The 13,870-nt window shown below is 48.0% G+C and overlaps 1 protein-coding gene across 5 annotated transcripts in view; it reads right to left on the bottom strand.

Moving 5' to 3' along the window:
- Positions 1 to 7,014: 7,014 nt before the first annotated feature.
- FHL2 (four and a half LIM domains 2) overlaps positions 7,015 to 13,870 on the bottom strand; it is a 66,446-nt gene continuing 59,590 nt past the window's right edge. For all 5 annotated transcript variants that reach the window (XM_086701449.1, XM_086701450.1, XM_086701452.1 and 2 more), the window contains 2 exons: positions 12,251 to 12,437; positions 7,015 to 7,631 (listed from right to left, as the gene is read on the bottom strand). In XM_086701449.1, the coding sequence (XP_086557575.1) occupies positions 7,480 to 7,631; positions 12,251 to 12,437 (339 nt within the window). In that variant the 3' untranslated portion in view covers positions 7,015 to 7,479. The remainder of the gene's footprint in view (positions 7,632 to 12,250; positions 12,438 to 13,870) is intronic.

The raw sequence follows: 13,870 nt of genomic DNA on the forward strand, positions 1-13,870 counted from the left end.
GTTTCGCCTGTTTTAAGTTTCCAAAGGAATATGATTAACTGACAACCCAAGTTAATCCCACTTTTATTCTACTTTAGCTAATTTTTAAAAAATCTTCTCAAAGGGAATTAGAATTTATTTATTAGGCTGCTTTATGACTTGTGGGCAGCCCTCTGCTTACAGACTGGGTTGTGTCCATCTGTGGTGAATCAGTGATGTGTTTTTTTTTTTTTTTTAATGTTTGTTTGTTTATTTATTTATTTATTTATTTATTTATTTATTTATTTATTTATTTTTAACATTTATTTTTGAGACAGAGACAGATCATGAGCAGGGGAGGGTCAGAGAAGGAGGGAGGAGAGAGGGAGACACAGAATCTGAAACAGGCTCCAGGTTCCGAGCTGTCAGCACAGAGCCCGACGCGGGGCTCGAACTCACGGACCGCGAGATCATGACCTGAGCCGAAGTCGGTTGCTTAACCAACTGAGCCACCCAGGCACCCCATCAGTGATGTGTTTTAAATACACTCTGGCTTCACCTCTGTTGATGACCAGGCTTTCTCTGCTGACCTCTAGGGTTCTGCTTCACCGCCAGCACTGCGGAGTTTCACAGACATGTCTTTGAAGTTTTATCAGAGATGAAGCTGTCACTAAGGACAGTATTGAGACGGTGGTCATCGGCCTGGCTCCAGGGCTCATTGTATCAGAGCAGATACATTTACCGAGCTGTTTGCTACGGTCAGGGTCCATGCAAGGTCATGTGTGTTAGTAACCATCTCAGGAGATTCCCCGGGTGGAATCTGAAACTGGCCCCCTTGTAGGAGGGCAGGGAGAGACTGAAGAGAAAGGCCGCTCCAGGTTGGTAGGTGACAGTTTTAATAAGCAAAGGGAACTTCTATACGAGGCTTGTCTTGGGTGGCAACGAAGATGAATGGATCCCGGCGCCCAGCCTCCAGGTTGTAAAAGTTGATAAAGACCCCTTAACGGGGTTCCGTCACATATACTGTGTGGGTGTTCTCAACCCCACATCACTATCTCAAGGCCGTGTCCATGGGGCAGCCTCTGGGAGCGGGAAAGGCAAGCTATATTCCCACATTCCATGGACGAGGGAGGGAGCAGGGAGCCTCCGAGTGCCCAGGTCTAGCTCACGTGCCAAACGGCAGTCACTTCTCTTTGATGAGTTTCTACAACAGGTGACTGCCTCATGAGGAAACCTGTTTGCTTTCAGTTAGTCTGGTGACTGGATTTTCGTGGTTTGGGTTGAAGGTAAACTAGTAAGAATTTTACAATATCCTGGGACATCTGGGTGGCTCAGCTGGTTAAGCCTCTGACTCTTGATTTCAGCTCAGGTCATGATCTCATAGTTCGTGAGATTGAGCCCCGCGTGGGACTCTGCGCTGACCATGCAGAACCTGCTTGGGATTCTCTCTCTCCTCTCTCTGTGCCCCTTCCCCCCCTCAAAATAAATACATAAACTTAAAAATTGTACAGTATCCTAAATACTACCGCCAAGTGTAAGTATGTAATCCTAATAAATATATAACTTGTTCTACAAGAGAGTTCTACATTTTTGAATCAAAGCTCCAACATACTAAAATAGGCAAGATTAAGGTAAGTCTCAACATTGTAGACTGAGTCACAAAGAGAGGAATTAACAAACGTTTATCGTTTTCTTATGCCAAACCGTAGAGAAAGAAGCTGACTTTTTAAACTAAGGAACAATCCTGCTGGAAAAAATGTTTGAGGGAAAAAAAGCACTGATGAGCTGACAGTCACAAGTCTAAGAGAACACAAGAATCCAGGGAAGCAGGCCACTTTGATGTTCTCTCGAACGTGAGCCATGGCTTTGATGACGGTGATGTAAAGTACAGAGAAGTCAATGCCCCGTGTCCCCCAAAATAGGAAACCTAACAGCTACGACCCCAAAGAGCAACCCCACATGGCAAAGATAAATGAGAAGAAAACCTGCCCTACCGAGGGAGGGCGGGAAGACAAGAGGGAAGGAACAGAAGGAAGAACAGGAAAACAGGAAGGAAGAACGGGAAAACAGCAAGGAAGAACAGGAAAACAGCAAGGAAGAACAGGAAAGGGAGCAGGGCAGGCGGCGGAGGCTGGAAATGAGCAAGCAGGCTGGCATACAGATCTGTAGCCACAACTTAGACCACCAGCGTGGTGAAAGAAACACAGTAAGTGACTGGGAAGCGGTTCCAGTTCGGGGGTGCTCCAGGTGCATGGCAGAGGCAGCAGAAATCGTCTGTGGGAAGACAGGCTCATCCTGAGCCCGAGGAAACCCCCACAGATGATTTTTCTAAAGTCAGTGACTAACTAGCCCAAGTCAAAAGTGCCCAAGCCTACGAGGAAACACTGCACTAAGCATGAGGCGCAGTAGAAGCATCAGGTGGTAGGGACTGACCTCCAGACCTTTTGTGTATTAGAATCACCAAGTAAAGATCAGGCAAGTCCGCTTGCTTTGTTTTAAGGGAAAGGTGAGCTTGAAAATAATTGTTCGGTAGAGAAAACTATAAAAAGTATAACATGTATGTATGTATGTATGTATGTATTTATTTATTTATTTATTTGAGAGTGTGAGCGGGGGGGGGCGAGGGGGGAGAGAAAGAATCTTAAGCAGGCTCCACCCCCCAGTATGGAGTCCATGCGGGGCTCAGTCTCCCACGACTGTGAGAGCATAACCTGAGCCCAAATCAAGAGTCAGATGCTTAACTAACCGAGCCACCCAGGCGCCCCCATATTTTTATTTTTATTGAGGTATCATAAACCACTGTAGAGTTTAAAAAATCTTCTACAGAGCGAATTTATATATCCCTAAATATGTAGCCACTCAAGGTTTAGAGCAAGGGTTGGCAAAATTTCCGTCAAGGACCAGGTAGTAAAAATGTCTTGTGGGCCGCACGATGCGTAAATGAGTGGACACGGGTGTATTCCAATAAAACATTGTTTAAGGAGGGGCGCCTGGGTGGCACAGTCGGTTAAGCGTCCGACTTCAGCCAGGTCACGATCTCGCGGTCCGTGAGTTCGAGCCCCGTGTCGGGCTCTGGGCTGATGGCTCAGAGCCTGGAGCCTGTTGCCGATTCTGTGTCTCCCTCTCTCTCTGCCCCTCACCCGTTCATGCTCTGTCTCTCTCTGTCCCAAAAATAAATAAACGTTGAAAACAACAACAACAACAAAAAAACCATTGTTTAAGGAAACAGGCAGTGGGCAGGATTTAGCCATGGACCATAGTTTGCCAACCATAATACAGAACATTTCCGGCATTCCAAAAGCTTCTCTCGTGTCCCTTCCCTGAGAGGTAACCACCATTCTTACTTCTATCTCTATGGTTCAGTTTTACCTAACACCTGTATAGTGCACTTCAGTGTATGTTTTACTTCATAATTTAATGGAAAGTGTTGTTTAATAAAAAGTAGTAGTATCGTACAACTGTGTTATTTTAGAGCCAGTTAGAAATATCATGCAGTGTCATGACTCCCAATTGATAGAAGGCTGAGTAGAGTCAGGCTGGAGGCAGACCCAGGTTTTGATGTGGTTGGCCTCAAACATCAAAGTCTCTCCCCTAAAGTTTGTCCAGCTTCTTGAATGGGTGAGTAGGTTAAAAAATTTTCATCAAACTTGGGGAAGTTTTCAGCCATTAATTTTTAAAGTATTTCTTTCTGTCCCTTTTCTCTTTCCTCTCCTGATGCTCCCATTATACCTATGTTGGTTCTCAACATTGTCTCACGTTGCTCTGAGGTTCTGTTAATTTTTCCTCATTTGCCCCATTTTTCAAATTTCATAATGTCTGTTGATCTATCTTCAAGTTCACTGATTTTTTTTTTCTTCTCTCAACTCAAATGTAGTGTTGATCCCCTCTAGTGAATTTTCCATTTTGGTTATTATACTTTTCAACTCCAGAATTTCCATTTGATTTTTAAATAATGTTTATCTCTTTATTGGCGTTCTCTGATGAGAGTTGTTATTATATATGTTCCTTCAGTTTTTTGAACATGTTTATATGTTTGGCCAGCATTTGGTTCGAGGTTTCTGCGTAAGCCCTTTGAGCTAATAAGATGCTCTTTGCTGATGATCTGTGTGTGACTTGGAGAATGCTTTCAATGGTCTTTGGGTCCCGCTCTGTTTGATCCAGAGTGGGTAAAACCCACGGGGTACATGCCCATGGTCTTCTGGACCCCCACACTGTTTGCTCCGGAGTGGGTACAATCCACGGGGTACATGCCTATGGTCTTCCAGAACCCTAGGGGTAAGTGGGATCCCAGGAGGGCTCTCCCTACCTGTCTCTTTCCCTGGTTCTCTCCATTAAACTCCTGGCTCATCTGCCATTTTGCTTTTTGCTGCTAGTATCCTATACCTACCATCCCCCCTCAGTCAGTTGCCACCAAGATCCCCATTGTTTCTGATAGTCCCCTTAGGCACAGATTCCTCCATTCTTGGTACCAAATAGTCCCTTCCTGCAGAGCTGCGGAGCTACTAGTTCCCAAAGCTGCCACTTACACCCACACCTCGGGGCTGGACGGTGTCTGGCTTCACCTCTATGAGTAGGTGCTCGATAGAGAGGACCGGTATCCTTAGCGGAACATACCAACATCATCCTAATAAATGTCTTCACACAATCCTCCTCCTAGGAGTAGCCTCTGGTCTTCTCAGACTGCCCGTCTTAACATGGAGCCTCCACCTTGTGGGCAGGCTGGAGCAGGAGTGATGGGAATCCCAGGATTGTCAGACTGTCATGCCTGGGGCACAGCCCTAGAACAGTAGAAGCCTTTACCTTCTTGGCTGCACTTGCCCAGAGTAGAGCTTTTGTCACATGAAACTGGGGGCAGGGGTGCGGTGGGATCAGTCCGTGGTCAAATGCTGTAGACTCTCACTCTTCTTACTATAACCTATAGATTTCCCTGCATGTTTCTCCACTTGCTGCTCACCTTTAGGGTAATTTTCCAAGAGTGGAAGGTATTTATTTGGTACACACACACGCACATAGTTCTCCCAATTACATGGTTACACTGGGAAGAGAGTCCCTGAGCTCTGCACACCACCATCCCGAAAATCCCAACCTTTGAGCCTTGGCTGGGCTACTCAGAGTCTAGCCTCTGCATGTGATTTAGCTGTCAGCCAGAGATTGGTAGGGATTTCATGAGAACTCGGGGTTCTTTTTCATACCATTTTTCACTCTTACCTCCCAGAGACAGTTTGTGCCAAGCTCTGGCCTTTGGGTCTTCAAGCCAGTAAGACCGTAGGTTCTCTAACAGAGTTTTAGCTCCCCTTTGGGACCCGCCCCTCGGTAAAAGCCATGCCCACCGCCATTCTCTTCTTCAGGTATCTGCTCCCCTCCCAAGTGTTCCTGCTTTGGGTCGTGCACCAGGGTTTTCGAAGATTTTTAAATATTTTTGTCCAGAAGGTTATTGGAGCCCAACAGGAGCTCCTTACTAGAAGTAGAACCTCCCCTACCATTAATTTAAGGTTGGGCGCGTCCAGTGTCTCTGTTGGTCTAATGAGGAACAGGTAAGCTGCTCCACAATGAGATTCGCAAAGCTTTTACCTTTTTATTTTGAACTTTGTTATTTTTGTTTCAAAAGGCACACTTGCAGGAACGTTTTCACTTTTATCCCATGAAGTAGGAGGAGGCAAAACGACTCGCGAGTCGTGGAGTCCTCAGATGGCCTGTCTCAGACATTTCTCACGTGCACTGGCACTCAGGTTAAGGGACGGACTTCACACATGCTAGCATGGGTGGGACTTGATTTCCACCAGAGTTTTCTGTTGCATGGCCTATCGTTTTATGGTACCGTGCTCAGAAAACTAAGGACAAAAATCACTAGTGTTACCATTCTGTAAAGAGAAATACACATTGCCGTGTCTCATAAATTGGCTCAGTGCTTTCCGGTCGTATACCATGCTTTCACAGATGGTTTTACAGACAAATGCCAAACTAGGAGCTCATATCTTTATAGCCACAATTCTCTCTCTCTCCTTTCCCCCCTTTCAGAAACACCGAAGGCTTCCAAAGCATGCCCTAAATTGCTAGGGTGTTGGGAATACCCAGATGAACAAGAGGTCATCTCTGGCCTCAAGGTGCTTGTATCCTTTTGAAATCCTTCACTTCATGAACGAGAAGGCGAGTCAAGGTAGGATATGGACCCATGGCATTGGGAAAGAACTCAGCTCTGTTAGTAAAAGTGACCCCAATGGGGCACGTGGGTGGCTCAGTCGGTTAAGTGGCCGACTCTTGAATTTCAGCTCAGGTCACGATCTCACAGCTCGTGAGTTCGAGCCCCGCATCGGGCTCTGTGCTCGCAGTGCAGAGCCTGCTTGGGATTCTCTCTCCTCCTCTCTCTGCCCCTCCCCTGCTCTCTCTCTGTCTCAAAAATAAAAATGTTAAAAATTTTTAAAAAGAAAGAAAGGAAGGAAGGAAGAAGAAAGAAGAAAGAAAAAGAAAAGAAAAAAGAAAGAAAAACCCAAATGGGCACCTGTGTGGCTCAGTCAGTTAAGTGTCTGATTCTTGATTTCGTCCCAGGCCATGATCTCACTGTTTGTGAGTTTGAGCCCCTCCTCTGGCTCTGTGTTGACAGTGTGGAGCCTGCTTGGGATTCTCGTTCTCTCCCTCTCCCTCTCTGCCCCTCATGCTCACTCTCTTTCAAAAGTAAACAAACTTGAAAAGAGTCCCTCCCTTTACTGCTTGCATCCTGTCTCTCTTTCTCTAAAAAGAAAAAGTGACTCCCCCCCCACCCCCCAACTGCCTTCACTGTCATTTTCTGCTGCTCATATTCTGGAGTTTATGCTGCTGCATCCAATGCAGAGCAAGAGAATGTGGGAGAGAGGCACAAAGAGAAGGTAGCAAGAGAGAGGCTGTGCTGCTGACTGAAGGCCTTCTTTGCACTGAAAGGTGTGATGTAATTTCAGTGAACGCTGACCCAGCCCGTCTGAACGTGCACTTCATACAGCGATCAGCGGAACATACGATAAAGCGTTTTATACCGCGGTGCTCAGAACTTCAGTGTTTAATCATTGTTTCACACGCTGTGTGGCCATTTTGTTCTGGATAACTTTATTGTAAGCTGTATAATCTTGCTTTAGGGCTTACGTGACAGGAAGTTACATACTTGTAAATACCTACTCTGCATTATCTCGTGTGGTTTGGGACACTCGAGTTCGTGACATGTTAATTGCACTTAAAAATTAAATACGCAGTGAAAGAAAGATACATTTACAAAGCTGTCATTCGAAAGGATTTTTGCACTTGGATTTGCCTTGCTTGATTACAAAACTCCAAAACCAGCTTCCCACCGAGGGTTTACACAGGGGTTTCCTCCTTCCCTGGGACTGAACTAGTACAAAGGATTAAAGGGTTTAAACAAACGTGGATATCACTGAGAAAAGTACAAGAGGAGAGTCTCAACGCGGCCGGTGGAGACCAGACGCAATACTGCCTGGCTGAGAAGGAGAGCGTACATAAATCCGTGAGTGTCGCCAGCAGCCAGCGGTGTGGACTTCAGATGTCTTTCCCACAGTCCGGGCACAGGATGTCGTCTCTCTCTGTGAGGAAGCCTCGCCCCACCAGGGAGAGGGAGCACTTCTTGCAGTTGAAACAGTCGTTGTGCCACTGTCGCTCCTCAAAGGAGATGTACTTTGTGCCACCCAGTCCTGTGAACAGACAAGAAAGAACACCGGGGGCGGGGGGTCGGGGGAGGACATTGCTGGTCAGAACCAGGCTCCTGGCCCTGCGGGAGGAATTCTGGTTTGCTCCCGTCTCAAAGCTGGATTGTGCAGTCCGGGGAGCGGGGAGTGCGAGTTCTAACGACTGGGTGCCGGGGGTCCACGTGGGAATCAGACACCCCGCACAGCCTTGAGGGGTTCACACACCTCAGCAGGAGCAGGCACATAAACTGGCTCCACATCTGTGTGATCGGTGCTATACTTACGAAGAGCCCACTGTGTGTGTGTGTGTGTGTGTGTGTGTGTGTGTTCGTCCCATCGGAAGGGAACTCCAGGAGACCGGTCGCTGGTTTCTCTTGTTCCTTCGCTGGGTGCCTCCTGCCTGGAGCTCAAATAGTCTGTGATTTGATGAATGAAGTGCTGAAGGGTAGGGGGAGAAGGGGCATAGGCTAATTTTCTCTGGAATGGCCAGGAAAGGCCTCACAAAAGAAACGGTATGTGGTAGGTGGGTGTGGACATTTCTTGCGGCGGGAATGTCAGGAGACAAGCTACGGCAGCGTGAACTTCGGTGTGAGAGGTGGAAGGTGGGCTGCTAAGGTGGGGGGGGGGCACATTATGATGTGTGGGCAGTAAACCATCTGATACTTTAAGCAAGAAAAGTGGTAAGTCAGTTCGGCGCTTGACTCTTGTTTGAGGACTGCTTCTTATCAAATGTTTTAGGTACACTGGCCACCTATTAAAATACTGTCACTCTGTGCTGTCACTGAGCCACCTGGAATAAAATGGAATGAAATACACAGGGTCATTCACAGTTGTGATCGAGGGGCACCTGGGTGGCTCGGTCAGTTAAGCATCTGACTCCTGGTTTTTGCTCAGGTCATGATCTCACAGTTCGTGAGTTCAACCCCCACGTTGGGTTCTGTGCTGATAGTGCGGAGCCTGCTTGAGATTCTCTCTCTCTCCCTCTGCTTCTGCCTCTCTCTTTCTCTCTCTCAAAATAAATAAACTTAAAAAAAAAAAAGTTTGTGATTGATTCTGGTGAAATCTGGATCATGAATTCCAATTACAAAGAGTTCTTTGTAGAAATAGTGGTTCAATCTACCCCAGTAAAAAAGAAAGTAACCACACTGACTGCTCCATTTATAATGGCTCGAAGTCCATTATAATAAAATAGAGAGCATGAGAAGTCTAATTCACTCAACAGCTAGTTCCTTTTGTAACTTAATTGGCTAGGTTGGCTTGGGGCATTAAGTCCTTTCACCTGGGGGAGACTTATGAGCTAATCCCCCTCAGCTAATTAGACACCAGTTTTGTGCTCCTTCTAATGCCTCTCTAGCCCTGCGGGGGGGGGGGGGGGGTTATGCACTAGGAAAGCTTTTTGACTCTTTTCCTGAATACCCCATAGCTTTAAAAGCAGAGGTACTGGGGGTGCCTGGGTGGCTCAGTCGGCTGAGCCGTCCGACTTCGGCTCGGGTCATGATCTCGCAGTTTGTGGGTTCGAGCCCCGCGTCGGGCTCTGTGCTGACGGCTCGGAGCCTGGAGCCTGCTTCGGATTCTGTGTCTCCCTCTCTCTCTCTGCCCCTCCCCTGCTCACGCTCTGTCTCTCCCTCTCAAAAATAAAATAAAAAAATTTAAAAGCAGAGGTATCCTGAATATGCAATGTTACTAAAATGCCGATTGCCTTTACTAATACTAGACCTGTGGTCGCAGAGCACATGCCCTGGCCCTGCGGCAGAACCAAGCCAGTGATTTAGGCCCAAGGGTCTCAAACTTTGCTGCAGATCTGAATCACCCGGGAAGCTTTTCAAAATCCTACCACCCAGGTCATAGCCCCTACCAATTAAATCACAACCCAGGCAGTAGTAACTGTTTAAGCTTCCCAGGTGTTTCACATATGCACCCATGTTTAAAAACCAGAGGCTCAGGCAACCCTTTAACTTGATTCAGGGGCGAGGGCTGCAGAACAGTTAGAAGGTACTTGTGTTTCTTCTCGGCACTGAGCGAACTGAAGAGGATGAAGAAGGATGTTAGCGTAGGAGCTATGCTGGGTGCTGTTCCAGGTGGGTTAGAAACTCCACAGTTGCCTTGAAATGCCAATCAATGGGGCAGGTCACAGAAATGAGAGCCCAAAGCAGCCCAAGGAGGACGAATCCTTCTAAAGGCAAGAGGTACATACGTCAACTCTCATTATTTGAGGTTTGCGGCCAATGGCACCATGGCTCCAGCCTGAAGGAAGCTCATCTAACACGTGTTATTTTCTCCATATGAGAGCCTTCCCGCACTCAGGAACACAGACAGCACATCTGCATTGCCCCCTGGGGGCCATTTTAAGCAGCGAAATTGCCAACAAAAAGCACCAAAATGCTAACGACATGGCACCTAACGGGCCACGACATGGCACTAAACAGGTCATGATTATAGTATGCTAGTCGAAACAAGGCAGAGCGTCAACCTCGTTCCGCCTCCATTGGGGGTGCACGTGTCAGACAAGTCAAAGTTTTCACCACTCTGGGTGGATGGGAATGGCCATGAAAGCAACGTGGTGTTGATTTTGGACTTTCAACAAAGGTCAGTGAATTTGCAGATACGGACTCAGGGTAATGAGGACTGTGCGCATGTGTGGATTTAGCATCGCTGCACATAGGATGTGCAGTGATTTATTTGCAAAAATCATTTAGATTTTGCTGACGAGAAAAAGTGCTGAGTAAGGATCTATTATAAACCGAATCTAAATGCACAATCTCCTGTAAATGGGGATTCGGCTAAAAGTACATTTCAGCTGCAACTTCAAAGTTCCTCCGTAGGTTCCAGAACATTACTCTCTGCACTTCAGAGAAGCAATGCTCCTCACTGTTTTCCTAGTGGTGTTTCTGTTGTTCAGTGCTACCAGGGGAATAACGACACATATCTGATACTTTCTATTTCAAAGCGCTTTTAGCTAGATTATATTGCTTCATGAAGCCTAATTTTATTGTTTTAAAATTTTTGTTAGCATTTATTTATTTTTAAGAGACAGAGAGAGACAGAGCATGTGTGGGGTTGGGGCAGAGAGAGAGGGAGACACAGAATCTGAAGCAGGCTCCAGGCTCTGAGCTGTTAGCACAGAGCCTGACGTGGGGCTCGAACTCACGGACCGCGAGATCATGACCTGAGCCGAAGTCGGATGCCCAACCAACTGAGCCACCCAGGGGCCCCATATGAAGCCTAATTTTATAAACATTTACTTCCACAGATGTTACTGTAAAAACAGTATTCAAGATTAATCTGTTGGATTAATCAAAAGACTGCTTTTCTTCTCTCTAAATGATTCTAAGGGGGCAATCTGGTATATATGGCTGGAATCGAATTAACAGAAAAATTTAAATGTTGGACTTTTCTTTACATTTTAATTTCATATGGAAATACGAGCTCTGGATTACGCATCAAGGATTATTTTAGTGACCTGGGGCTTCCTACATCAGGTGAGCTGGCTGAATTAGATGCACTCAGTTCTCGGGCCGCTTGGGTAGCTCAGTCGGTTAAGCGTCCCACTCTTGGCTTCGGCTCAGGTCATGATCTTGCAGTTTCGTAAGTTCAAGCCCCGTGTCAGGCTCTGCGCTGGCAGTGTGGGATTCGCTCTCTAGCCCTCTCTCTCTGCCCCTTCCCCACTCAGGTTATCTCTCTCAAATAAATAAATGTAAAAAAAAAAAAAAAAAAAAAAAAAAGGTGCATTTAGATGCACTCAGTTCCAGGCCCCAGGAAAAAGAAAGTCACAGACAAGCACACAGGAGTTGTGAAATCTGTCTGTGTGATTACATTGCAAAGCTACACAGGGACGCCATTTGGCCACGCAGCTATATTTACATTACGCGTGTCTGCCATCTGCCACTGACAGGGATCAGCCCGTCACCCGAACGTAGCAGAGCTGGGAATCCCAGGTCACGGAACTTTTCCTCCGTCAGTCTGGAATTTTCAAGGTTCCCTCCGGCCCAGTCACTGATTCGTGTGGTGGTGCGTGGTGAACATTTACAGGACTTGAGTCTGACCAGCCATCTGTCCTCCACGCTCCATTTCCCGGCACGTCTAACCGTTTAGTACAATGCCAGTCTATAGCCATCCAGACTTTGGGCTCTTGCTCTGCGGGAGCCTTTGGGGGCTAAGGGAGAATCGCCTTGAACACTGCCCTCTGCCCTTGTGAAGCTATGCCCTGGTGGTAGACAAGTCCCTCGAAGATGCCAGGGAGCACCTTTAGAAACACAGAGGAGCGGCTCGCCTGCAAATGCCAGTTTCGCTGTGCCTCTCCGGGTGCCATAGACTCACAGACTGCTATGTGGAGATAACCCAACCAAAAGCAGAAATAACAAACCTCTTGAGAACAGGCCGTATGGGTTTCAGTGATCAGGTGAGCTAGAGGGGCAGCGTCCCCTGCCCAAGTGGCCCCAGTGTAACGAGGACAGGAAAGCAAGAGAGGCAGAAAGTGTCGGCCTGTTCAGAACCTCAGCGAGGCCCGGAGTCTTGGTAGGTAAACATATTCAGGGGCCAGAGTCCAGTATCTTGTCCATCCCTGGGGTGGCTGAGTGAGGGAGAGCAGGTGGCCGTGCGTGAGTGGGGGCGTGGGGGACACTCACCGCTGATGGGGTTGGTGCAGCCGGCGCACTTCTTGGCGTACAAGTCACAGAAGCAGCTCAGGCAGTAGGCGAACTCGTCCCGGGACGTGAAGCGCTGCCCCGACAGCGGCTTCTTGCAGGCCGTGCACACAAAGCATTCCCGGTGCCAGGGCTGCTCCCGGTACGTGACGCCTCCCGTGGTGATAGGCTGCAGGAGGAAGGAGGCAGAGGCTCAGGTTCCCGAGGCCGCACAGCCTCCGGGGGATGCGACGTCCCCATCCAGAGCACGGCCGGTGTTGGCTAAAGGTCACCCAGAAACGGCTCCCCTGACTTGACAGTCACTCTGGACTCCCCTTCTGTATACTCTCAGTGCAGTGCTGCGGATCCCAGCCGTGACCTCAGCCCCTCGGGATGCTGGGGCATCTGAAGGTACAGGTGCCACAAGGCAGCCCCGCGTGGCCGCTGTGCAAGGGGCCGTGCTGGGGAGGGGTGCGGCCAGGGGCGGCCTCAAGGAGACTCAGATGTGAACGCTCACCCCTCCCCTCACCAGCCCTGTGCCCGCGGGCAGGTCATGTGCGAAGCTCCCCGCGCCTCCCTCTGGGTGCTAAACTTGCAAACACCACTTACAACGCGGTTCCTAGTGGTGGAAGACGAGAGAGGCCTGGACACCGTGGGCCCGGTGCCCACCGAGGCTGCAGTCAGGGGCGGCCCCCTGGATAGAGCGGGGGGACAACGCGCCCAGGGCCTGCCTTCTCACGCCGTCCTGCCGCTTAGAATGCAGTGAGAAGCCACATGTGATAGAACTGGTCATCAACACCTCAATTTTACTCAGTGTTTTTCTTTTCATGTTGTTGCTGTTCGTATTTATTTCAACAGTGGACGAGGGACGGGCGGGTCTCAGCTCCACAGAACCATGGAGAATGGAGTGGAGACACCTGCCCTTGGCAGGTTCATGCATCTTGTTTCCGTAACGCGGCCCCATCATCCACTGCCGCCTCTCGTCTTTACAGTCAGGACAGTCTTGTCCTCGAGCAGCGGGTTTGAACTGCGCGGGTCCACGTCTACGTGGATCTCTTTCGATAAACACGGTATGGTACTATCAATGTATTTTCCCTTAGAATTTTCTGAATAACATGGTCTTTGCTCTAGCTTACTTTCTTGTAATAACATAGTATACGATCCATATAACATACAACATACGTGTTCATCGAGGATTTAGGTCATCAGTAAGGCTTCTGGTCAACCTCAGGCTATTAGTAGGTAAGTTTTTGGGGAGTCAAAAGTTTTATGTGGATTTTCAACTTGCACAGGGGGGTTGGTACCCCTAATCCCCGTGTTGTTCAAGGCTCAACTGTATAAAGACCTTGAAATAACACAGATATCATTTTCATTTTACAGATGAACAAAACTGAGACCTGGAGAAATTAAGCCACTTGCCTGAGAATTCATAGCTAGTTAAAGACAAAGCAGGTGCCAGTGTTTAGGACTCCCTTTATCATATCTTTTCATTAAACTATAAAGCATTACTGATCTTCCTATAAATTTCACCGCTGGGGGGCACCTGGGTGGCTCAGTCAGTTAAGAGTCTGACTTTGGCTCAGGTCATGATCTCACGGTTTGTGGATTTGAGCCCCACATAGG

Source organism: Puma concolor, chromosome A3 (assembly GCF_028749965.1).
Source record: "Puma concolor isolate L17-30 chromosome A3, mPumCon1.1.hap2, whole genome shotgun sequence".
In the NCBI taxonomy this organism is placed as follows: Eukaryota; Metazoa; Chordata; class Mammalia; order Carnivora; family Felidae; genus Puma; species Puma concolor.